The 27766-nt window shown below is 41.7% G+C and overlaps 1 protein-coding gene across 1 annotated transcript in view; it reads right to left on the reverse strand.

Annotated features, from left to right (window-relative positions):
- The window catches only part of LOC121449067 (probable asparagine--tRNA ligase, mitochondrial), a 74944-nt gene that overhangs the window by 17968 nt on the left and 29210 nt on the right, over positions 1–27766 (reverse strand). The window contains exons 6-9 of the mRNA XM_041653273.1: positions 24771–24865; positions 7997–8129; positions 817–915; positions 674–711 (exon numbers count right to left, since the gene is read on the reverse strand). Coding sequence (XP_041509207.1) covers positions 674–711; positions 817–915; positions 7997–8129; positions 24771–24865 — 365 coding nt within the window. The remainder of the gene's footprint in view (positions 1–673; positions 712–816; positions 916–7996; positions 8130–24770; positions 24866–27766) is intronic.

A 27766-nucleotide genomic window follows, 5' to 3' on the forward strand; every position in this document is an offset into this window, starting at 1 on the left:
TTTTCATACAGCTGTTATGCTACTGTTTCAATATGAAGAAATAATGACTCCAATATTTCTTCTAGGGATAACGATCTTCTCTATCCCTCCCTCCACTCCCTCTTAATTTAAAGTATCGCTTTCAAGCTCAGATTACAGCTGACATGAGATATCCTTAATGGGCTTCTCAAAGTCTCTCTACTCAGTATGTGTCTTGATATGCATAGAGAATATTTCTTGGCCTTTCCAAAATGTTTCCAAAGTGCTTTTGGGAGTGTGGGGGGGGGAGTCATGGTGATTTACTTGTGTTTGGGGTTCTAATTAAACTATCTCCTATATTCACCATGGTATTGTGTATTATATGTAAATAGTATGCCATTTTATATAGGGTTTCAACCATTCAGACTTTAGTATACATGGGATCCAGGGATACCAAGGAATTACTGTACGAGGTATGAATTTCAGTAATACAGATCATAATTACTATATTCATCTATCTTCTAGGATCCATTTATTAACAATACATGGGCTATCTATACTAATTAAGTATAAGAGCAATAAAAGAGAATTAGAATATGGGTCTTTCCTCAAATCTGGTTTGGTAAACACAGAGATAATTAAACAAAAACTATAACTCAGTGTGATACAATGGTCAAATAGAGCAAAGCCCAGGAAAACTGTGATTTCTACTTACATTAGAAAGTTGTTTTTCAGCATATGTTCTAGTCTGTCCTTGAGAAGACAAAAAAGAACAAAATTTAAATGTAATTATATTCATGCTATATAATTAATATACATAAAGAGCGATGAAGCTGGCCTTGTTCACAAACGTGTTACCTTCTGGCCAGGAGCTATGAACCTGTGACACAGTGCGACGTCTTCAGGACAGTTTGCGAGAACCATCTCCGTGGTGGCCTTGAAGAGTTCTTCCATCACCTAGGAGCACAGAGACAGAATGAAAACCCTTAGGGCTCAGGGCCTGAGAGACCATCCTTCCACGTCCAGCAACTACAATCCATTACGCCTGTTAATCCCTGAATGTACTACAGCAATTTGGATCAATACTGGCACTGAAATGGGCTGTCACATGCACAGCTATCACTGACTGATGTCTCTTTACTCATTGATAAATTCATTTACAGAATTGAGACTATCACAACACCTCCCTCGTTGGATTGTTGTGAGAAATATGAAATATTCTGTGTATTAGCTTAGGACCTGGATCTAATATGTTATTAGATTTGGTTGAGAGAGAACTTTTTGCCTAGCTGTGTCAGTCAATGGTAAATGAAAGGAAACTCAAAAATTTGAGAAGCAACAACACATATCTAAACAGTAACTGTATGTATTTCTGCATGTTAAAATAAAAAATATAGATTAGTATATGAGGATTAATTATACCATGATATCCCTGGAAGACTAATAGGAGACATGTTTCCCTTAGAAGGAGGCAGTAACTAGAATGGAAAATATTTCCCAAATTATTTATTTGTTTGTTTACTAAGTTTATTTCTTGGAGACTAGTTCTCACTGTGTAGCCCTGGCTGGTCTAGAACTCTCTATGCAGATCAGGCTGGCCTCAAGCTCACAGAGAGTACTGGGATTATTAGTGTGCCACCACACCCAGCCAGAAGTTGCAGCTTCAAAGTCTGTAAGCAGCAATGATGACGAATTTGGGGAGTAGAATCCAAAAATAAAATAAGGGTAAAGAAAAAGTTGGAGGAAATAGATAAAACCAATCCAAAATTTTCCAAGGGCTTTGCAATCTGAGGACAGGAGAGATATTTAGCTATTGTAAAGACATAACCACTGATATAAATAGGGCTGGGTATACAGCTTAGTGGGGAGTGCTGCCTGGCTCCCTGGTACTGTATCAACCAGGAGATGGGGCAGTGTGGTAGCAACACTTCTAGAATCCTAGTCCTCGGGAGGTGGAGGCAGGACCAAGACTTCAAGATCACTCTAGGACATTTGAGATTCCTGTTTCAAAAGACCAAAAGCCGGAAAGCACCACACAGAGATTGTTCAAATTCTAAAAGGGAAAGAAGGGGAGAGCAATGCAATGGAGGCGGGAGTGGAGTCTGGGGACTGGAAAAGGAACAGCAGTGGTTAAAGGTCCTGCACTTGTAGCTGGTGTCACCTTCCAGCACAGCAGTGAGGTAAAGACACACCAGCGTCTGGACGACTTACAAGGTCATACCCTCAATTATGCAACACAGCCCACACACAGTAGGAGGGCAAAGAGCAGCGGCCTGGGTGGTCCTTTGTTCTGTGGAAGAACCCAAGACCGTGACCACCTGGGTTGTTAAGTTGCTGTCTGCTGAGCAGTAAATTTAACCTGAAGATGGAAACCTCTGCTTCCTTCCCTAGAGTCTGACTTTCAGACTGACTTCTAAAAGTACATCTGATAAAACCAGAAACTATGGTGAAGGGTGAGTACAAGGCGTTTCAGAAGTTTACTAAAGTGGTCATTGGTAATTAATTACTCATAATTCATGAAGGAAAAATTCTTTCTTTTATAACATTCCAAGTCAAAACTTAAATGCACCGAATAGGACAGAAGAAATGACGTATGTCACCACATCCTGTGAACTCTGGAAACTTTTATTTATTTATTTATTTTGAGATTTTATTTTTAGAGTAATTCTTGCTTTGTCTTTTTGAAGAAGTGTTACTTTGCAGGTCAGGCTAGATGTCTTATAGATATCTATTTCCTCTAAAGGAAGAAAAAGAGGAGGATAAGATTACTTTTTTCTGCCTTTAGGATTTATATTCTAATTGGCCACGTCATTCAACAATATATGCTGAGTTTCACTGTTGAGTAACTAGCAAATCTGCTGCCCAAACCTAAATATTCTCTTTGAATATTTGAGTTTATTATTATACTTAGCTGTGTGGGTGTCAGCAGGCATGCACCACGGCGCGGGGCCAGCTCCGAGGACACCTTCCACAAGCTGGTTCTCTCTTTAGCGTGGGTTCCCAGGACTGAGCTCAGGTCATCAGGCTCACACGGCCAAGGGCTCTTATCTACTCTGAGCCATCTTACCGGCTCTTAAACCTCATTCTCCCCCAGCTCCAGCTGTTACTGGTTCCAGGAGTCAGCACTGACACACGACTCGTCAGAGGTCTTCCTGTGCGATCACACAAGAGAACGCTTACCCGAGTGTTCCTTCTCTTTCGAGACAGGGTCTTCCTATGTAGTCCTGGCTGCCCTGCTTTCTATGGAGACTAGGATGGCCTCAGACTCACAGAGCTCTGCTTGCCTCTGCTTCCCAAGAGAGGGATTAAAGGTGCCCACAATCGTATCCTCTGAACCATGGATACTTTTATTTTTGAGATTTTTATGGTAATTTTGTTTTATCTTTTCTTAACCAGCCTCACTTTGTGGTTCAGGCTTGCCTGGATCTTGCAATCTTCCTGACTCTGCCTTCCAAGTCAAGGATTGGAGATGTGTGCTGGCATCTTAAACCAGCAAGTTAATGATCACCAAAGAGAAAACCTTTTTTTTTTCCATGTATGATATTGTTAAGAGAGAGAAAAGACAAGCCACCAAAATCAGGAGAAATATTTGCAACTTACGTATCTGAAAAATGAATTTATATTTGAAGATAAAGAAATTTCAAAACTCAACAACAAAGGGCCAGCTGTCATAATTCACATCTTCCCAGCACTCAGGAGGTGAAAGGGGGCAGAGCTCTGAGCTCAAGGCCAGTCAGGGCTACATATTGATGCCCTGTCTCAAAAAACTAAAACGGATCAAAGCTCAACAATAAGAAAACAAACAACTTGACCAAAGACTAGAAAGTAATGGCTAATCGGCAGAGGAAAGGATGTTTATCATAGAGAGCCTCAAGAGATTGGGGAAATACAAAATAAAACCACAGTATGATGCTGGTGCACAGCTAATAGATTCAGAAATTCATTCATTCTCTGTGTGACCACATGCGTGTGTGTGTGTGAGTGGTCTCTCTCACAGACTCACGTACACAAACACATCTCTGACTAAGTACTGGTGATAAGCAGACAAACTGGCTTTTGCATATACCCTGTAGGAATGCAGAACAGTAGAGTCACTGTACACCAGACAGGTTCTTGATAAAACCTCACTCCTGGGGGATCTCACCTAAGAGCGATGAAAGTGATGTTCACACAGAACCTGCACCTGAAGGTTTATAGCAACTTTCCCCCCATTTCTTTCAAAGCCTGAACTATATCAAATGTTCTCCAACAGGAATGGTGAACCATGAGGTGCATCTGACACACAGTATGCTGAGCGGCAGGAGACAGAGTCAGGAACACAGTACATCACTAAAGTTCACAGGGCCCTCTGCAAAGGGCAGATTACTTAAGAAAGACAGGGAAGGCCAGCAGTTGACAGTGGGAGGGGTTGGGAAGGAAGGCTGCAGCAAGCTGGAGTTGTTTCGTAATGTCAGAATTGTTCTGTATTTTGACTGTAGTCATAGTAACAGAGGTGGACACATGCCTTAAAACTTAAAGTTCAGATGAGTATGATGCTAATAAAACAGACATAAATCAGCACTGTCACAGGAATCCACTGCGTGCTTCTCAGAGCGTCAGCAGGGTTGCCTCCGCTCCCAGACCCACTTCACCTAAAGCCACTGGACACAAAACCGCTCATCTCTCTGGTATCGTCCGGCCTTGCCTAGTGCGCCCAGACTATTGTGAAAACAATATGAAATAACACCAGCAAGAGTTTCTTAGGTAGTAGCGCTCTGGATAAAATGACCACCGTTCTGGTTCCCATTATTCTCGGACATTTATCATTAGTGCTTAAAATCCACTAGCGGCTGGGCATGGTGGCACACATCTTTAATCCCAGCACTAGGGAGGCAGAGGCAGGCGGATCTCTGGGAGTTCGAGGCCAGCCTGGTCTACAAAGTAAGTTCCAGAATAGCCAGGGTAGTTACAGAGAGAATCTGTTTTCAAAAACAAAAAACAAATGCATCAGCTAAAATATTTATAAACAATCACAGCAATAGCTAATAAATGAATGAGAGAAAAACAGAATGGAACAATGATACAGTTCAAATATGCTTTAAATTTTGTTATATTTTTTTGAAGATTTATTTTTACTTTAGCTGTATGGGTGTTCTGTTTGTATGCATGACTGCACACACGAGCATGCCTGAGGCCTAGGGAAGCCAGAAGGCATCAGATCCTCTGGAAATGGAGATAAAGATGGTTATAAGCTCCCATGCTGGTGCTGGGAGTCAAACCCAGGTCCTTCAGAGAAGTAGCCACTGTTCTTAACCACAGAGCCATCTCCTGCCTCATCGTGACATTTTTGATTCATTTTGTGCAACTATGGTAGCTGTGTGGAGGTCAGTGAGAATACGGCCTTGTCTCCCACCATGTGGGGCCCAGGGATCAAACAACTATGGGCTTAGCAGCAAGTGCCTTCACCCCTGTGTGAAAATCCGGAACTGAATTCCACTTACATTTCCTAAAGTGGTGTTTACATATCCATTTCTCAATGTTCTTATGAAAGAAACTTGAGGAAATAAAGGTATTTTGCAATCCTATCATGTGTCAAATAATTTGCATGTCATTTTTATAACTCTTCCCTTTGGCGTGCATGCTGAGGCAATGGAAATGCAGATATGGGGAGGTCTGGGAGTGGCTGCTTTCATTACCAAGAGAAGAGAAAACACCCGGTGGTGGGCTCAAATAGAGCTCCTAAGGACGGTACACTGTCTTTTAAGGCTCAGAGCTCAGAGCACAAGCAGCAGACTTGCTCCAGAGGTACTATTAACTAGATAATTCTTCTGGGGAAGAGAATTAATTCTGTGAGTGATGGGATGTTAAATGGCACCTCTGTCTTTCGCCATTACATCCAGGAGTAATTACCCTATCACCACCTACTGGGATACACAGCAAGGTCCCCTGGGCGAAGCTGATCTAAAGAAGTCAGTGGAAGGCAGTACAGCACGTGGCCAAGTATGCTGCCTGGCAACGTGAACTGCTTATGGACTCTCCAGGAACTGTCAGCCCAAAGGCTACGCCTTGCTCAGGGCTGTCTCTTTGAGGCTAACTAACCATGAGAAATACCTAGTAAATAGGAAGACACACAAAAGCCCACCCCCCTCTCTCCTAAAGGAAAGTTATTTCTAGCTCTTAACTTCCTCATAGAAAAGGTAGCGGTCTCTCTAAATGTATCACAGTTCAACGTTACCCCCTACTCAAAGCTTTTCCAACCCTTTCCTCACAGACACGGTTCTCATGGCTGGGGCAGACTGCGGGGCCACCACCGGCAGTAAGACCAGGATTTATTACTGCTTGTATTGGCTTCCTGGAGCCCATTCTCTTTGCTGGGATACCTTGTGCTGTGGGATAACGCTCTTGATCCCTGTAAAGATTTGTCACTTGTATTGGTTTAATAAAACGCTGATTGGACAGAAGCCAGGCAGAAAGTATAGGTGGGGTGACCAGACTAGGAGAATTCTGGGAAGAGGAAAGGCTCAGTTTGCAGTGGCTCCCCTGATACAGAGGAAGAAATATGAGAATGCCTCACTGAGTAAGGTACCAAGCCATGTGGCTAAACATAGACAAAAATTATGGGTTAATTTAAGTTGTAAGAGTTAGTTAATAAGCCTGAACTAATAGGTCAAACAGTTTATAATTAATAAAATCCTGTGTGTGTCTTTGGGACTGAACGGCTGCAGGACCGGGCAGGACAGAAACTGTCTACACTCTTGCTCAGCCTAGATATAGTGAGGAGGCCTGGTCCTGCCACAAAGCAATGTGCTAGACTTTGGTGACTTCTCATGGGAAGCCTTACCCTCCATGAGAAGTGGATGAGGGGAGGAAGAGGGAGAGGGAGGAGAGGGGGCAGTGAGAACTGATTTTGGTATGTTAGATGAGAAAAAAGGTTTTTTTAAATAAATAAATTAATTTAAAAACATTAAAAAAACAGAAAAAAGAAAAAAGAAACAAAACAAAACAAAAACCCTCTAGCTGCGGTTGCTGGAGAGATGGCTCAGCAGTTGAGAGCACTTACCATTCTTGCCTGGGTTTGACTCTTGGTACCCACACGGTAGCTCACAACTGTTTACAACTCTAGGTTCAGAAGCTCTGACACCTATTCTGGCTTCTGCAGTACCAGGCACACTTCTTTGTGTGGTGCATATACATACGTACAGGTAAAACATTCATACATACAAAATAAATAAATCTTCAAAACCAAACCCTGGGTTAGAGAGATGGCTCAGGTGTTATTACTGAGAACCCAGGTTCAGTTCTCAGCACCCATGATGGGTTGGCTTACAACTGCCTATGACTTGAGATCCAGGGGACCCACGGCACTGTCCTGTCTGAATAGTCATCCTTATATTCTCCTCTTCTCTCCTCTCCTCTCCTCCCCCTCCCTCCCTCCCCCCTCCTCTCATGCAGATGATTAAAAAAGAAAAGAACTACTAGTTCGTGGTGGCGCAGGCCTTTAATCCCAGCACTCGGGAGGCAGAGGCAGAAGGATCTCTGTGAGTTCGAGGCCAGCCTGGTCTACAGAGCTAGTTCCAGGACAGGCTCCAAAGCTACAGAGAAACCCTGTATCGAAAAACCAAAAAGAAAGGTAAAAAGAAAAGAAAAAGAACTCTGCTGGCAATAAATCTGTTAAAGAGTTGACCAGAAAAAGAAGGGGTCATATAAGGTCATGACCCCGCCCTATCTGTACTGCCTATGCTTTAGGAGTATAAGATATACACTGAATAGAAAGTAAAGCTAATATGAATTACTAAATTAAACAGTAAACTATGAGTAACCAAATATCATTGATAGAAAATTTAAAATAGTAAGTTAATTATTTATGCTAAGTATCACTCAGACACACCCAGACTCACACACACACACACACACACCACTTGCCCAATTCTCAACTGCTCTGTGAAGTAAGAATTAAGGTATATTAAATAGATCACTATTTTCTTCACCCTATAAATCTCTATAATGCAGAAGCACTGTAATGTCAGAGATTTCTGAAAACGACAAACTGTATACCTACCTGCATGAGATCCTGAAGGCTGTCAATAAAAGCAATCTCTGCTTCAACCATATAAAATTCAGCCAGGTGTCTCCGGCTCTGAGAATTCTCGGCTCGGAATGTTGGGCCAAAGGTAAATACTTGGGCAAAAGCTCTGCAATTCAAGATTAAGAACATAAAAATAGAGCACACATGATTAATTGTAAGTATTGAAAACATGTTTTGCATGTTGTGCCCACAGACCCACATACATTATCTGCTCCATTTCTCTAATGGGGGACAATAATAGTTTCATTAAAAATGTTACATTTATAGAAACCATTTTATCCCAGAGGAATCTGCAACTGCTTTAGAAACTCTATGGTTTTCTAAATATAGAAATGTAACCACTTCTGGGTGCACTCTACTGTGGCTGCCTTAAAATCAGCAACTCCGGGTGATGGCCGCCAAGAACAAGGGGACAAAAACACAGCAATCAAAGACACAGCTCAAGGAACACAAATGAGTTGGTAACAATGAAAAGCAGAATTTCATGTGGATACGGTGTACTCAACTTAGTTTTTAAATACACAAAGATAGGATGTCATGAAAATGTAACACCCTCTGGTAGACATAGGTTTTTAAATGAAAATTTCAGTAGCAGGCATGGGAAGCCTCCCTTTGAGCTGGTGACCTAGGAGGCCCCAGAGGGCCCCCAGACAACACAGGTTATTGCCACTGCTCTTGGCTGCCATCAAATCAGTCTGTAAGACCTTACTGTCAAAGGCACAGCACACGTTAGCTGAAGGACACAGCAAAACCAAGCCATGCGGGGAGGAGACATCAGTGGACCCTGAACTTTACAATACTGATCTGCGGGGCAAGAGGCGACTGACCACTGGTTCAGTAGTGGGGTGGGGGTCATGGGGGTAACCAACTGCTTTCTGACTGACTTCAGGTCTGCTCCACAGAGTGAATTTATGCTTGATATTGTAAACCTGGCCAAAAGCCCATGGTTTTGGAAGGGCATAGGCCCTAAGGCGGAATCTACTATTGTTTTGTTAAACAGATGTGTTTTTAAATTATCTCATAAATATTTATGTTTATACCCATTGATTAGTATGCTATTTTCAACCTCTGCCTCCCTCCCTCCGGAGTGTTGGGATTAAAGGCATGTGCCACCACCGTCAGCACAAATACATTTTTTGACTGGTGTTTGCTTCCCGCCGTCCTGTGATTCCAAACTACTGAGTTCTCAAAGTCGAATCTGATTATGTCAGTCAGATTTAAAAACCTTCAATGACTATTGCCAAACGGGTAAAATTCAAACTCCTATTCTCTCCTCATGAAGCTTTTTCAGCAGCTCTCTGAAGACATTCTCCTTACCTAGCATATTCTGAGCCTATGTCTCTGCACAGAGTATCCTTCTTCTTCTCTGGACACAAACTCTCACCCAACCTTCAAAATCTGCCCTAAATATCATTTCATTCTTGAAATTTTATCACCCCGCCCCCAACTCATTATCCCTCCTGTATGTTACTGTAACACTTTATCCATATATTATTATATAAAATGCTTCAGTTTGATAAGCAATTAGGTTTTTAAATATCCCCTCCCCTGCAGAAAACTATAAATTTTTCCAGAACAGGAGTCATGTTTTATTCATGTCTGCGTCTGCAGTGCCTGGTTAACACAGGTGTTCACATGAATGAGCACTAATGATGATGACAGGCTCCCTCGGCATCAACCGGGGAGGCAAAGAGAAAACACTCAGATACTTTCTCAGGCTGCGTCTTAGCATCTACAGTGGATGCTGAGATAGTATTCAAGGGTCAAATGATTCTGATCTGTTTCGAGCATAAATCTTAACAGTACAGGCTGAGTTTCCAGTTTAGGGCTATGCTCTCCCACAAGGGCTGCCAAAAGTATCTACTTTTTAAAAATGGTAATTTTGTATGCCTCAGAAGGATACACTGTATAAACATAAATGTTAGCATTCAAGTGTATCGTACTGAAATTTTTCAATAAATACACAGCACAGCTAAAATTTACTTTGGAAGTTCTGAAACATAAGGAAAGATTTGTTACTTAAAATATATGTTATTTCTATTAAAGAATTAGGTACAAACAAAACTGGTTTTTAATCAGAACTCCAAATTCACGTTATAAGACCAATTGCCACTCCTGTGGCAATTCTATAAAGGATGCTATGGGATACGCAGCAATAGTTGTTTAGTTATTCATGTATAAGGGCTTATACATCCTAGGTTGGTCTCAAACTCCTTACATAGCTGAGGATAACTTTTAACTTCTGATTGTCCTGCCTCTACCACCCCGGTGCTGGGATAATGGTAACAGCATGCAGCACCAGGTCCAGTTAATGCAGTGCTCAGAGTTCTGTGCTTGATGGACACAGATTCTACAAACTGAACTGTATGCCCGGCCTTAGAATTTTTAATTGGAATAAAAATCAGGTTCTGATGAAGATAGTCAAGATTTAAGTTAACACCCTAAGCTAGAAACGTGACAATAACACTCTGAATTAACAGAAAGATAAAATATGTTAGAAGGTATATGGGGGGGAACCCTAATTCAGCATCCGACTTTTAGGTAGTTTAAGCCATAAAATAATGGCCACACTACATGGGCACCCAATGTTCTATAAAATAGTGACATTAACTAGTAATGGTAGAGGCCACCATTAGAGAGTGATCTTCATGGGTTAGGAATTAAAAGAACCTTACAGTTAACTCTTTGGAGTTGGCTCATTTGTATATACAGATGTACATGTTATATATTATTGCTTGTTTATACATATATACACATATCATTGCTTGTTTATCTATATGTACATGTTTATGTATTACTATTTATATATATGCACATGTATTACTGCTTGTTTATATATACACATGCATTATTGCTTGCTTATATATACATATATATCTTGTTAGTATGTGTACATATATATGTATTATTGCTTGTTCATACATATGCATATGTACATGTTTATATATTACTGCTTGCTTATATGTATATATGTATTATTGCTTATTCATACATATATACATGTATTATTGCCTGTTTATACATATGTATATGTACATGTATATGTATTACTGCTTGTCTTCCAGAACAAGAAACTGAATGAAGTTCACAGAGGTTAAGAAGCTTTCCCCTAAGTCTCAGAGTCACAGTCTGATGGGTGGTGGGGCTGCACTCAGGTTCAGATATACAGTTACACTACAGGTCCAGATATACAGTTACACTACAGGTCCAGATATACAGTTACACTACAGGTTCAGATATACAGTTACACTACAGGTTCAGATATACAGTTACACAAAGGTCCAGATATACAGTTACACTACAGGTCCAGATATTCTGTTCCACTACAGTCTGACAATAATAAAAACTCTGCTATTCAATAAACATTTTTCAGCTCAGAAAATTAGACAAGAAAAATGTATAGTACGTTCTCCCTTGTCAAAGACAGCTCGGTTAAGTAGCAGCTGTACCGCCTCTATGAGCAGCTTGTGTCAGAAGCAGAGCTGATGTTGTCATTCATAAGCAAGAATAACACATTACCAGTTATAACTGTAGTAAGTGAGTCAGCCGTGGCCTTCAGACTCTCACAGGAGGGAAGGCTTGGTATGGATTTGTAGTGTGTTTTGCAATAACTTTGTTTCTGGATCTACATGAAAGCATTCATTTTAATTTATTCCATTTTCCCCCTTTTATCTTAAGCCTTCCACAGTCACGAAGCCTTTTGCAGCAAGGCTTAAACACAGCTTTTTGGCCTTTTGGTGAGAACAAGTGTAGCAAAGCTTAAACCAACCAACATTTAAAATAAAAGCAGAGAACAAGGCTGTTCCTAAAATAAGCCACGGAATCAGGTGAAAGGTCGGCCCTGCTGCAAGAGGGGACCAGCAGAAAACATCCAGCCCTAAAAACCATTTCTGTGCCAAATTATGGAGAGATGAGAGCTATATAAGGAAAGTCATGAGCTTCGAGTAGATCTTAAGATAACAAAAGTACATTCAATACACATCAATCAAGATAGCCACAAAAATGGCTTTTTGGGGAAAAAGTGCAATTACAGAGAAGGCTCTACAGAGGCACTCCCCCCTCAGGTTTCTGAAGCCCCAAGCTGCTAAGCAGATTAACAATAAAACGGTCACTGAATGTGTGACCATTTATTCTTTTTGAAGAACGAAGCTCCACAGCTAGGGAAAATACAGGACTTTCTGTTCTTTGGCCTGAGACTTAATCACCGTGACAGGGCAATAGTCGGTCGGCACCCAGGTACTCCCCAGCCTCCGTGTCACCTGCACTGTACAGGCGAAGTCTTTCCTCCATCACTCAGGAAGGGCCTGATCTCACCCGTCTGGTTGTATTTGGTGGACAAAGTGACCGTCAGCTCCTTAATGCCTGCCTGTCAACCCAGCAACTGTGGAAGTCAAGGCAAGAAAGTACAAAATCAAGGTCTGCCGGAGCGACGGAGCAAGTGTAAGGGCAGCCAGGACCGCTCACTGAGCCGAAAGTAAAGTTAAAAACAGGCACAAGGATCGAAGTTAACTTTCAGCAATGCAAAAACATAGTCTGTTACTATTCTGTGCCCAATGCTTTATTAATACTGTAATGCATTTGCCACCTATGACTGACAGGTGACCTCATCATCTCCATATGCCACAGGCTTTCTGGAATTCAGGTCCTTCTGTGGCAAGTGAGATGGCTGTGTGGGTGGAGGGGCGAGCCTGAATTTAACCCCCAGGACCCACACGGCAGAAGAGAGCCAACACCCGTAACCTGTCCTCTGAACTCCACGTGTGTGTACGGGTGCGTGCATGTATGTGCCTGCATGTGCACAGAAACAGACACAAACACGATAAACCAATGTCATAAAAAAGATTCATTTTAACTCGCCTTTAATATTTTACTTAGAATTGAATTTGAGGCCCAAGCAAAATTTAATTTTATACAAGAAACTCCTGGCGACAACAGTAGAAGAGCTCCAGTACTCGCTACTCCTCCCCGACACGGGTTGAAAAGGACATCCCGGCAACGGACACACGAGGCACTTAGGCTGTGTGAGAGGGAAGAGCCTGATGCACACTACAAGCAAAAGCAGGCCGGTGCAGGGTGACTGGCAGGGGTGAGGTCAAGGAGGCAGCAGCAGCCAGGACATTAAGAGCCTTCCCTGCAAGCCTTGATAAAGGATAATGGCCTCCATTTCCTGAAATAACTCACTGTGCTCTCTTTGGCTTTCTCCTACTCTGTCTCTTCTTTTCACAGGCCACTTATTCTGCCTGTTTATTAGATACTAACATTCACGGTGTGCACTCACTCATAAGTGGATATTAGCTGTAAGATAAAGGATAATCATGCTCCAATCCATAGGTCCAGAGAGACGAGGTAACAAGGCGGGTTCATAGGCAGATGGGTCTCTCTGGGAAGGGGCAGCAGGAGACACACACACACACACACACACACACACACACACACGTTGTCCCTGTGCATTTATTTTAAAAGTTTAAATTTGTGACTATACAATATTTAGATACCAAAAGGAGTCAAAATGAACAAGCTAATGCAGAAAATAAAAGTGATAAAATTATAATAAAAGTACCAGCATCAGAGCCCAAAGGACCACCAGGCCACCACTGAGTCCATGAGCTTCCAACTCTCCCTTCTCCCCATTGTCCCTTTAATCCAACAAATCAGGTACTGATATCTATACAGTCACCCGAGGCTAGAGAAAGCTCCAAACAGGGAATGACTTCAGGCACACAGGGTGTCAAACAGATCTTCCTTGTTCCACATACAGCTACCAACCACTATGGCTACTTACATGTAGTGACAATTAAATAAAATTAACAGAAATTTAGTTCTTTGAAGTACGGCAATCTCACCAGTCAACCTTAAAGTGCAAACCACAACCATGGCTGGTGGCGTCCACACTGGACAACACAGCACAGAAGAGTCCATCACCGCGGTAAGTCTGTCTAGCATCGGAACGGACTGTTGAAACCTCAGCACAGCCCGAAGATGACCAACTACTGAGGAAAAACTTCTTAACTTGCTCCAGGGTCTAGCCAGAGCAGGTTATTGTCTCCCGCAGCCCTGGTCTTCCATGCCAACCTTTGGCTCTTCCCCTCTCTCAGTGACTGCTTTACAGAGCACAGACTCATAGTCCCTGAAAGGACGGCTTTCCCTCAGAAAGGTATTGGTGGAACCCAAGGATTATTTAGTAGAGCATGCTTGCAGCTTTTGTTAACTTTCAAATACAAGTGTTTTTTAAAACTGTACAAACCATGAACCACCTTGTCCATGTCGCTGAAGATGAGACTCTCCAAAGAGCCTGGCTGTCCAACTGGGAACACGCAAAACAGACACAGATAAAAATGACCCGGAGTTCAGGTTTTTTCCACTGAACTTTCCTAGTGTCCTGAAGTACAACAAGGAGCAATGCCCAGAATAATTATACCGCTGAAAAAGCTAAGCAAAATTAATAAATAAGTGTCCCAGAAATGGGGTGGTGGCGGCGCCCACCTTTAGCCCCAGGACTCAGGAATCAAGTCTGCCTCTTCTGTGAGTTTGAGGCCAGCCTGGTCTACAGAGCTAGTTCTAGGATAGCCAAGGCTACACCCTGCTTCAAAAAACAAGCAAGCAAATAAAATGTTCCATAAAAAAAATTAGTCTCAACAAAGGAATTTTCAAGAACATCAAAAACATTTCTATCATAATTCTAATCATAATTGGCAGGCGCTAACCCTGCCTTTTAAACGTGAAATACGGCTCACTAGGGGTTTGCATACGCTCCAAACTGTAGAGATTTAACTCCACATCTGCTTCTCTATTCTAGTCACCTGTCTCAAATGGTAAAACATTGTGTTTTCTTCCTTCATTTGTTTTTTTTTTTCAGGACACAATATATCACAGGAGATAGAGCAGGTGGCGGTGTCAAGAGAAACGCAAACAAAATTAACCAATATCTGTGCAAACTTGTTATTAGGTTTCGTTCATGAGACAGAAGAAAAGAAATGAACAAGATTCTTCATTAGCGTCTGTAAAGGAGTAAAAGATGAAGTCCTCACTGTCCTGGTCTTAAAGACTCCTTTTCTGCACGTATGTGCACCACACTGGACCTGGTGCCCAGAGCTCAGAGGGCACCGGGATCCTCAGGAGCTGGAATTACAGAGCCACCATGTGGGTGCTGGGAACTGACTGGGGTCCTCTACAGGAACAGCAGATGCTCTCAGCCCCCGAACCACTTCTCTAGCTCCAGTTTCTTGCATTTCTACTAGGGTCCACCACGCCCTCTGTGAAATAATTCCCTTAAAAGAGATAATACTAGTGAAAACAGATGTTTAATGTATTCACAGTCATTTGCTTTAGGATGACCGTAAATCCTGATTTGGACAGAACCTGCTTTGTAACAACTGACCTGGAATGAACCGTGGCTGGCCGCGCGAAAGAGACCAGTTACGTCAGACAGCTGGCCGTGTGAGAGAGACCAGTTACGGCAGACAGCTGGTTGGCGGGTTTCTAAAGCTGTTTAGATATTCGACCTGCCCCATCCCTCCTTCAGTTTGTCAGTGTAGGTTTCAGTTAAATAACATATACAGAAGCAATTTAATTATTTCAGTAATTCATCAAGACTGTGCAGAAAAAAGTAAGTTTTGATTTTTAAGGAAACATACCAAAAGTTTTAAATTAAGATAAAAATTCATATTTATTACATGGTAATATTATATATATATATCAGTTAAACTGTTTCAGTATATCAACAGATAGTATTTCAAGATTTTTTAATTTTTAATTTTACTTTTAATTTCTTGGTTTTTTTTTTTTTTTTTTTTTTTTTTTTGGTTTTTCAAGACAGGGTTTGGAGCCTGCCCTGGAACTCACAGGCTGGCCTTGAACTCACAGAGATCCATCTGTCTCTGTTTCCTGAGATTAAAGGCATGCATCACCACCACCTAGCATATTCCAAGATTTTAAAAGATTTATTTTTATTTCTTTTCTTTTTCCTTTCTTCCTTCCATCCTCCCTCCTTCCCTTCCTTTTTCAAGACAGGGTCTCTGTGTAGGCCTGGCTATCCTGAAACTCACTCTGTAGACCAAGATGGTCTTGAACTCACAGTGATCTGCTTGCCTCTGCCTCCCAAGTGCTGGGATTAAAGGTGTGTACCACCACCCAGTTATTTTTATTTTTTAATTATATACACATGTGTGTCCATGAGTGTGTATGAGAGCTAGTATCTGCAGAGGCCAGCAGTATTGGATCTCCCTAGAGCTCGAGTAACAGGCAGCTATACGCCACTGGGCAGGAATGCTGGGAATCACACCTGGGTTCTCTTTATGAGCAGTACATGCTCTTAACTGCTAAATCATATCTCTGACCTCATATTCCAAGGTCCCCCTCCACCCTGGCTATCCTGGAACTAGCTCACAGTGACTCACCTGCCTCTCTATGAGTGCTGGGATTAAAGGCATACATCTTTTCTGTCTGGCAAAGTTTTTAAATGTATTTTTATGGCAGATTTTCCAAGATTTTAGTTACTATTTTCTTCTGTAGTCAGAGACTGCATGTTCGTTTCCCGGCTGCCCAGACCCAAATAATCACACAAAAACTATATTAATTACAATACTGTTTGGTCAATGACTCAAGTATATTTCTAGCTAGCCCTTACATTTTAAATTTACCCATTTCTATTAATCTCTCACTAATGGACAGGTCTGCCAGACAGAAAATTAACACAGAAATAAGGGAACTAACAGATGTTATGACTCAGTTGGACTTAACAGACATCTATAGAACATTTCATCCAAACACAAAAGAATATACCTTCTTCTGAGCACCTCATGGAACCTTCTCCAAAGTTTACCTCAACAGATTAAAAAAAAATTGTAATAAAATAAATATCAGATCACCATGGATTAAAGTAAGAATTCAACAATAATACAAACTACAGAAAGCCTATAAACTCATGGAAACTGAACAATTCTCTTCTGAATTACCACCGTGTCAAGGAAGAAATAAAGAAATAAATTAAAGATTTCCTAGATTTCAATGAAAATCAGAGGACAGCATACCCAAATTTAGCATCATAAAAACAGAGCTAAGAGAAAAGTTCACAGCACTAAGTGGGTACATAAACAAAGTGGAGAAAGCTCACACTAGTGAGTTAACAGAATACCTGAAAACTCTAGAACAAAAAGGAACAAATTCACCCATGAGTAGACAGCAGGAAATAATCAAACTCAGGGCTGAAAACAATAAAATAGAAACAAAAAGAACAATACAGAGAATCAATTAAACAAAGAGTTGGTTCTTTGAGGAAATCAGTAAGATTAACAAATCCTGATCCAAACTAACAGAGAGGCAGAGGGAGAATATCCAAATCAACAAAATCAGAAATGAAAAGGGGGCCATAACAATAGACACTGAGGAAATCCAAAGAATCATCAGGTCATTCTTCAAAAATTTATATTCCACATAACTGGAAAATCTAAAAGAAATGGACCATTTTCTGGAAAGGTACCCCTTACCAAAGTTAAATTAAGACCACATAAATAATTTAAATAGACCTATTATCCTTAAGGAAATAGAAGCAGTCATTAAAAAATGTCTCCCAACCAAAAAAAGGCCAGGGTCAGACGGTTTCAGTGCAGAATTCAACCAGAATTTCAAAAAAGAGCTAATACTAACACTCCCCAAATTGTTCCACACACTAGAAACAGCAGGAACACTGCTGAGCTCTTTTCACAAGGCTACAGTTACCCCATACCCAAACCACACAAATACACACAACAACAACCTCTTTTCATAAGGCTACAGTTACCCCATACCCAAACCACACAAATACACACAACAACAACCTCTTTTCACAAGGCTACAGTTACCCCATACCCAAACCATACAAATATACACAACAACAACAACAAAAGAGAATTACAGACCAATCTCCCTCATGAACATTGATGCAAAAATACTCAATAAAATACTGGCAAACCAAATCCAAGAACACATCAGAACCATCACCCACCATGATCAAATCAGCTTCATCCCAGAGATGCAGGGATGGCTCAACATACAAAAACCTGTCAATGTAATCCACCGTATAGACAAACCAAAAAATAAAAAACCATGATCATCACATTAGATGCTGGAAAAGTCTTCGACAAAATCCAACACCCATTCATGATAAAGGTCTTGGAGAGAGCAGGGATACAAGGAACATACCTAAACATAATAAAGGCAATATACAGCAAGCCAACAGCCAACATCAAACTAAATGGAGAGAATCTCAAAACGATTCCACTGAAATCAGGAACAAGACAAGGCTGTCCACTCTCCATGTCATAATATCCCACAGATTTGTTCACATGGCAGTTCGAAACCAGAGAGATGGACAGGAAGGGGCCAAGGGTGAGAAAGCCTTCTAGAAGACCCCTGCTCTGAGCCCTGCTACTTCCAATCCAACCTTACCTTTATCTCCACCACTTCCCAATAATGTCATTAGATAAATTATGAAATTTTCAAGGGATAATATGACTTCTGCAAGGGGGCCTATGAGTTGCACTTATCACACACACACCTCATACATACGTACATACACACACGCACACACATTTACACCAAGACATGTGTGTGTGTGTTTAAAAATGTTTAATGTGTGTATGTGCTATCTCCTCAAACAAATGGTACATTCAGTACACTTGTGGCATGTGGGGATGGATGTGTAACACTGCCAATGTATTTTGGTTAAGATGGTGAATTTTGTTACTAGTTTACCATACATACATAAACTGCAAAGACAACCGTGGAGCCTGTTAACAGCTTAACCCCACCTAGACGTGTCTGGAGAGAGGGGATAATTTATGCTGTATTACGTTCTAATTATTTACATTCTGATTGTGCTTCAGTTACAGAAATAAAAGACATGTCAGGCATGCCTGGGAAATTCCAGATGGGCACAGAAATGATCCTGTTTGAAGGAAAAAAACCAAGAATCCAGAATATTCCGTCCTACAGTCAACACACTGAGCACTGCACTAGTACACTGTAGTCTCATCTGCTCTCAATTCCCGTCTTAGCTCTGATGTGCTCTTCAGGCTTCAGTGTATCTGAGTGTGATCCAGTCCTTCATTCCAGGCTCCGGTCTGGTTTTACCTGACCTGTCTTGAGAGCCCTGAATTCAGGCGGACCCACTCTCTATCCCAACTCTCTTGCTTCTGGGAACTCCAGTCTATTCTGCTGGAAAACAACTTGAAAATGACCTGTCAGGCGATTCTGCCCGGTCACACTACTTTATCTGTCTGCCAGCGAGGACCCAGCTGCCAATACTACCACCAGCAGCGCACTAACAAGTCAGGGCCTACACTGTGGCAAGTGTTTGGATTTTCACAACGGCTCTAAAAGGAAGTTATCATAATTTGTTTTATAAAGTGGAGACCGACACTGAGCTTACACCGTAAGTATGTAAAGATGACAGAATTCCAACTTAACTCTCTCTGACTGCATTTACTTCAGCTAACAGGACCATTTATTTGATTGACAGGCCCAGCGCTTTTGGCAGGGATGAGAATATCTTAGGAGCCCTCTCCATACTCAACATCCTCCCTGATGTCCAACAGTTACCTACTGCTTAGGTGAATACTGAGCCATGGTTGAATACACGGATAGCCACTGTTACTTTCAGAGGGGAAGGAGTGAGGAAAAACATTTCAAAATGGTAAAAGCTCTCTGTTCCCAATGTAGCTTACATTCACCAGATACACACCACACACACACACACACACACACACACACACACCCCACACACACACAGGTTTTCTTCCTCCTAAAGAAGTAATTAAAGCTCCCCGAGCAATCGGGACGAGATCATACAGTAATTGAAGACGTAACAGTATTTGCTTTGCTTTTTATAGATCTAATCACTGTCCACACGGGCCGAATTACTAAGGATTAATTTGATGTCTCTCTAGTTAGCCGATCAGTGGCTGCTTCTAGACAACACCGACAGGTATTGCATTTCATGAACAGTAAGCTCCATGTCTGTGTGCCTGGATGGCAAATACTTCATTGACTGAGCCATTTCCCTAGCCTAAAGCCATGAATCGTGTATGTTGAGTTATGTCAAGAAAGTTGTTCTTAAAAATATATAATTTAATTATCTGCACACAGTGATCTGATAAGCAGCCCACAAAGCAGATTTTAACACCTATAAAACACCCCTCCTCTGTCTTCCCCATGTTAAATACACACAGAATCTTCAACTACTTGGTTAGTCTACCCCAGTCTTCATTATCCTGGCAATTCTCCTAGAGACAGGACACAAAGCTGTAACTTCTTCATATGAAGTCTAACAATAGATTCTAAGTATCTGGAAGTTGATTAGACAGAGAAGCTACACAGTTTTCTAGCTTTTAATGATTCTGCCAAAATAACTCATTCAATAACAAATCCATCACAACGGAAGATATTCCAGAGCCACATGGAGAAACAGGGACAGCAAACTAAAGATTATATATGATAAATGTTCTACAATAACTGGACTTCTGTGGCTTCAAGAATACAAACGTGAAGCATTATATCAAATACAAAAGTCATAACCATTAAATATGGGTGCCATTTTAAGACTTATTTTCATGTAAACACGGAGATAACATTACCTCTAAATTTAACCCAGACAAGGTGAAATTCCCTTGGCAGCTGCTCTTGTGCTTAGGACAATCTTTTAAAATAATGGCTACCATACTTATGACTCATTATTTAATGCACATCTTGCTCAAAAGCGTTTATGGGGTAATAAATATCTGTATATCTCTGCAGCCATGAACCTAGATCTTGTGCTTACCACACAGCTTTCAGTAAACACTGAGTCGACTAAATGCACAGAAGTTATAAAGTTAAGGAAAGTTTCATGTGGATGAAGACCAAAGAAGTCCAACAAGCAGATGGGAAGACAGGTCCACACTCCGTTACAAGGGGACCTCAGCTAGGTCCTGTTCCAATGCCATCCGCCTCACCTGGGGAGGGGGGCAGAGCACGGCTTAGGAGCTCACTGGAGAACATGAAGAAACGACCTGAGGAAAGCTCATGTCCATCACAGACTCATGCTGAATGGAATCGGGGCAATGTCCAAGCTGATTTCCCCATCAAAACGGAAACAGATTTTTTTTGATTATGAAGATATTAGACACTATTTTTTAAAAATATTAAAAGAAGAAAGGCTAAAGGAAAAAAAATAAAGAATGCCAGCTGCAGGCAGGCAAGACTGTTGAAGGTGCTGGCTGCACAAGCCTGGTTAACTGAGCGCCATCCCTAGGACCCACGGAAAGTTGCAGGGAGAGAAACGATGGCACAGAGCAGCTTTCTAACCGTTACTCCTCTCCTCTCCTCTCCTCTTCTCTTCTCTTCTCTCTCTCTCTCTCTCTCTCTCTCTCTCTCTCTCTCTCTCTCACACACACACACACACACACACACACAGAGTAATAAAAATGTAAAAGTTGCTATTCAAAACATGTATTTCAAGTGTGTGAGTGTGGGAAGAAAGCCTGGGAAATGCGTACGGTCTTGGAAACAATAAAGAGATGTCCTTCAGTGGGTGAACGGATAAACAGTACTACACAGGAACTACACAATGGCTCAACATTAAAAGGGAATGAGGTAGCCAGTGACGAAGACACAGAGGCACCTCAGTGCACACTCCTCCGCCCATGCAGTCAGGAACCATGAAAACACAGTGCACACTCACAGGAGAGCGTCCACAGCAGGGCAGCTATTCTCTACATAGTAATGGTGGGCACGGGGGTCAAAATGTACAGCCCTAAGAATATGTGCATGACTCTTGTGTTTACTGCGCACTCTACGAGATAGTGACGTGTCAGTGTGGATTCATCAAAGGGAGGGACAAGAATAGAAATGGTGAACAAACATAAACAAAGGGAAACCCTCTAAGACATCCTGTACTACCAGATGACATGAAAGTACTTACAGGACACGAGACCGGATCTGTGCGGAGTTTTCTGTAATTACTTAATTACCTTAATTACCTAAAGTGGTTTAAGTAACTAAGTAGATAAAGCGATATCGAGGAACTCAAACTGTAAGCTAGATGTACCTGAGTCCATTCTGATGTCAAAATGACAGACTAAACAAAGCGCACAAACCTTCCAGGTCTGACCTCCACTACTCTAGAAACAGTGCAGTCAGCGTCCCCATGCAGAGACACAGACTCCCTCAGCGATGTAACGAGAGCAGCCTTCTCTCAGAAAACCACCCTAGCCAGGACTCATCTGGAGAGGAACCGAGATCAGGTGACAGTCTACAGGCCACACAGACAAAACCTGGGAAAGACTTGGGAAGAAGACAACTGTATTTCAGATATCTTGAGCTGGACCCTGGAAAAAGAGGGTATCATAGGGAAACCAGGAAAACCCACATAAAGCCTGCACTCTGCCTAACAGTCACTGGCTAACTCTGCGCCCTAGCCTGGTAATGGGGGATCCGGGGAGCGGCAAGGGCGGAGGTGGGGACTGTAACCACTTGTCTATACACCCAGAAAACAATCCAAAGCAGAGCACCTACTTAAAACATGAAGAGCCTTGCAAACAGAGTCATAAACCCATCAGACTCACAGAGGTTCTTTGGAAAATGTTAGCCTTCTACATTTAACCACATTCGTGCCTTTAATGGTCAGTCGTTTAAATAAAACTTAGCAAAATCCAAAGTTAAGAGAAAGAACACTAAACATTTCTTATCAGAGTGAATCATGAGACACGATGTGCTGCATATTAACAGTTCCAGAACGATGCATATTAGACCAGCAACATTTGCATGACATTATCAGACACACGGATTATAAATTAAGGACCTAGTATTTCACCAATTAATCCTCATCAAGTTTCATTGTACACTGTATTTTATAGGTCACTGTCCTGAGAAAGAGGCTTGTTTACTACATGGTCTTATAATACAGAAATAAATGCCTGGTAAACACGTCCCATACACATGTGGTTTGAGGCCTGAAACTCGTTCGGTAGCTGAGGCTGACTTTGAACTACTGGTCCTTTCTCCTCCTAAACGCTGGTTGCAGGCATGTGCCTCGTACAAAAGGTTATTTATAAAGCTTATCTATACCTTGGATATAGGCTAATAGGTAAACAGCTTTTAAAAAGTAACGTCTTTTCAATGCAATATAGGAATAAGGACCAGTGCAAAGGACACACCGAGGAGAAGGCACTTGCATTATTTCTTTACTGCGAAAGAAATATCCTGGAGTATGTCGAATTACATACCAATTTGTACATTTTGTCCTCTACAGAAACAAACAATTTCTTTCAGTTATGAGATGACACCAGAAGTTAGGGTTTATTGGTCTATTGGTATGCAGGACACCAAGTAGTTTGTAATAATACAGAATTCTTAATTGGCCAGTTGTTAAAACTATCTATGGCTGGGTGGTGGTGGCCCACGCCTTTAGTCCCAGCACTTGGGAGGGAGAGGCTGGCAGATCTTTAAGTTCAAGGCCAGCCTGGTCTACCTAGTGAGTTTCAGGACAGCCAGAGGTACACAGAGAAACCCTGTCTCACCCCCCTACCCCCACTAAAAATAGAAAGAAAGAAAAAGAAAAGACAGAAAGCAGTTAGAGAACCACAGATAGGAGACTAAGGAAGAACTCTAAAGAGCTTGTTGTCCGATCTTTTCTTTAAGAAAGGGAGTAGAAGTTGGGCCCAGAGGAATACACAGACTTTCCAGAGGTCTGACAGTCGTACAAATTTACTCAATTTAACATAAAACTCTTGGTAGTATATTCACAGTCCCGTGTGTTAACTTCCCTTTTTAAAATTACCTGCTGGTGGTTGGGAGAGAGGGCTCAGTGGGTAGGAGTGCTTGCTGCCCTTACAGAGGACCTAAGTTCAGTTCCCAGGGGCAGCTCACGATTGCCTGCAGCTCCAGTTCTATGGGACCCCATGCCTTCTTCTGGACACAGGCACGCAGGAATGCATTAAATACTGAGCAAAACTGGTTTCTATTTTATTTTGTTTCTCGAGACAGGGTTTCTCTGTGTAGCTTTGGAACCAGTCCTGGAATTTACTCTGTAAACCAGGCTGGCCTTACCCTCACGGAGATCCTCCTGCCTCTGCCTCCAGAGAGCTGAGATTAAAGGTGTGCACCACCACCGTACAGCCTACGTTTTTTGGGTTGGTTTGTTTGTTTTTCCTCCAAGTGAAATGAGCTAGTATCTAATTTAGGCATAAACTGTGAGCATCGTCATTTATATTGAAATTTAGATTACATGGTTAGGATTTAAGCAAGAATAATAAGGAATACAAAAAAATTACAACTTCACATTTTACCATTAAACTTCTTATTAAAAACAGAAGTCTAAATGTGATGTTACTCAGAAAGCATTTGGACATTTCCTTTTCCTTTCCTTTTTATATTTATTGATTTGTTTTATGAGTACATGCTTTGCCTGCATGTGTGTACATGTACTGTGTGCACGCTTGGTACTCTCAGAGGTCAGAAGAGGATATCTGACCCCCTGGAACTCAACACGCAGTTGGGAGCCACCACGTGGGTGCTGGGAACCAAACCCAGGTCCTCTTCAAGACAACAAGAACTCTTACCTACTGAGCCATCTCTCTAGCTCCTCTCTTGGACATTTTTCAAACTGTCCATTAAATCTACTTTTGCTACACTAATGATAGAAGAATTTCAGCTTTTAGGTTTGAGCACACTGTTTCCTTTGGCACCCAATCACAATCAGCATACACAAGAAAAATAAAATAAAATTCTGTACCCTGACATCACTTCTAGGTGAAGCTGTCCCGAGACAGTTAAGAAAGCAGGAACATTGAAGAAATTCTCCTCAGGCACCTTCATTTTGCTTGAAGGCTGTAAATAAAAAACACAAGCCATGAAAATCAATTATGCATCTTGGTTGCTTTTTCCAACCACACACGATCCACAGCTGAAAACAACATTGCAGTTAAGCCTGTGCAAGGACTGCATGTACCTAACGCAACACACCTATGCAGGCACTGACAGCAAAGGAGCTTACCAAATAATTTCAGAACACAGTAACCCTTTCACAGGGGCTGCCTAAAACCATAGGAAAACACAGAACAGATACCTACATAATGATTCGTAACAATAGCAAAATTACAGTTGTAAAGTAGCAACCAAAATAATTTTGTGGTTGGGGTTCACCACAACATGAGGAACCATAATTTGGGGGGTCAATTCTATAAGCACATATGGAGAATGGACTCATGCAATCATTCACAAGGTGGGGCAGCCCACATCTGTTTCCAGCTACCCAAGGCTGAGGCGAGAGGATGCTGCATACCCATGAGTTTAGGGGACCTGGGAAATAAAGCAAAGTCTGGCCGCAAGGGTGAAAAAAAAAAAAAAACCCAAACAAACAAAACAGCAATTCTGAATCTCACAAGTTCAAAAACTACCCCCCCTCCGGGTTATGAATTTAAGGCTTAGGATTGCAATCTTAAATTTATAATTCTAAACAATTCCATTACTAGTAGCTGGCATACTGATAGGTGAGTCTGAGAACACCAAAGTTAAAGAATTTTATTTAATAAATCACAGACTGACAAGCTAATGAGGGACGCTGGATGAAGAAAACAGTATTTGCAGCCGAGGAAATCAGCCAGTGCTAGTGGCAGGGGGATGGCTTGTGGCTACGATAGAAAGGACTTGCACTGGGTCCCAGAAGCAACATCAGACAGCCCGATCAGACGAAGTTACAACCATCTGTAACATCTGCTTCCAGGGATCCCATGCCTTCTGGCCTCTGTGGGCATCAGACGCATACATGGCCTATATCCACACAGACCTACGCACGCACACATTAATGAAAAATAAAAACAAATCTTTAAAATTAGTAAGTGATTAATGGGCAGAATAAAGCCTCTCTCCTGCCAAGAAAACAAGAAAGAAAATAATCTGCTGTAAATAGGAAAGTAGATTTACAGAAAAAGCATGGTTAAATGGCTAAGATAGATGTGCAGAGGTTCTCAAACTGAGCAAGAAATTTAAAAAAGCAAAATACAAATAAGGCATGCTAAGAAAACTTGACAAACATTAGACTGCTAAAAATAACAAAGTTATATTAAGTTAAAATATATTATTAAAAAGTTACATCAAGTACAGGCGAAAATTCAGTGACATACATACACACACACACACACACACACACACACACATTCAAAGTGCAAAGGCCAGTTTGATCATTAGCACTTCAACAAAACAACTCACACAACAAAGCTCAGGATGCGCACTGTGGGGAATTTGGGGCTATGTATACGTACCCTTCCACCCCAGATATGTTCAAACTGGGAACAGTCAAATATTTTCTGATCTGATGCCTGTTCCAAATCGGGGAATTCGTGCCTGTATTGTAAACCTAGTAAAAGTCCATGGCTGGGAGTTCACAGACCGAGCAGGGAACCCACGACTGTTGTTCTACTAAATGCACGTTATCTAACTATCTTCTAAATATTCATTTTTTCCCTTTTATTGAAACTAGATTTTTTTCCTCATGTAATATAATCTGATTACAGTTTCCCCTCCCTCTATTTCTCCTAGTCCCTCCCCACCTCCTCACCCACCCTTTCTGTCTCATTAGAAAACGAACAGGGTTCTAAGGGAAAATAACAATTAAAAAATGGAATAAAATAAAACACAAACTAACATACTGGAATTGGACAAAATAAACAGAAGAAAAAAACAAGAGAAGGCACAAGAAACAGCGGCCCACTCATTCGCACACTCAGGGATCCCATAAAAACACTAAACTGGAAGCCATAATTCAGTGGTTCTCAACCTCCCTCACGCTGCAACCCTTTAATACTGTTCCTCATGCTGTGGTGACCCCCAACCACAAAATTACTTTCATTGCTACTTCATAACTGTAATTTTGCTACTGTTATGGATCCTAATGTAAATATGTGATATGTAAACCCGTGACAAGGCCATCTGACCCCCACAGGGGTTGCACCCCACAATGCTGCAGGAACCGGTGCAGACCCATGCAGGCCTTGTGCATGCAGCCTCAATCTCTGTGAGTTCGCATGAGCTTTGCATGTTGACTGAAAGGGCCCTGTTCTCCTGGTGTCCCCCATCCCCTCTTTATATACTCTGTCTCCTCGTCTTCAGGGCTCCCTGAGCTGAGGAGAGGGATTTGATGGAGACAGTTTACTTGCAGCTGATTGTTCCAAGGGCATAACTCTCTGTGTGTACTTTCTGACCACGGGTCTTCGTCTGTGCGTCCATGAGCTGCAGGAGGAAGTTCCTCTGATGATGATGACTGACCTATGAGTAGGAGTCATTTTATTGCTACCTTGTTTATACTTTTTTTTTTTTTTTAGACCAGTAGATTTTAGTTTTGCCCTACGTCCCCTCGGTCTATCTGGTTTGCCTGCACGCGTATATGTGCACTGTGTGTGTGCCTGGTGCCCTTGGAGGCCAGATAAGCGACTGAGTCCCTGGAACTGGAGTAATGGAGGGTGGGAAGCTGTAATGTGGTGCTGGGAACTGAACCTGTGCAAGAGCTTAAAGCACTCTCAGCACCTGGGTCATCTCCTAGCCCCTCCATACCAATCTGATCTAAGAATTTTATTCTTTGTCTTGATGTTTAGTTACTCAGGCATTTTTACTCACTTTATTCCGTATGGAGATTTTCTTCCTGTTCTTGCCACTGCAGACTGAACTTGTGTACTGCCTCAATTACAGGTACTTTTGCACAGGACCAGGTCCCATGTCAATTCAGGGTTCTAC

The sequence above is a fragment of the Microtus oregoni genome, unplaced genomic scaffold, assembly GCF_018167655.1.
Source record: "Microtus oregoni isolate MIOR12 unplaced genomic scaffold, Mior012 000000F_ref0000247, whole genome shotgun sequence".
Taxonomy (NCBI): domain Eukaryota; kingdom Metazoa; phylum Chordata; class Mammalia; order Rodentia; family Cricetidae; genus Microtus; species Microtus oregoni.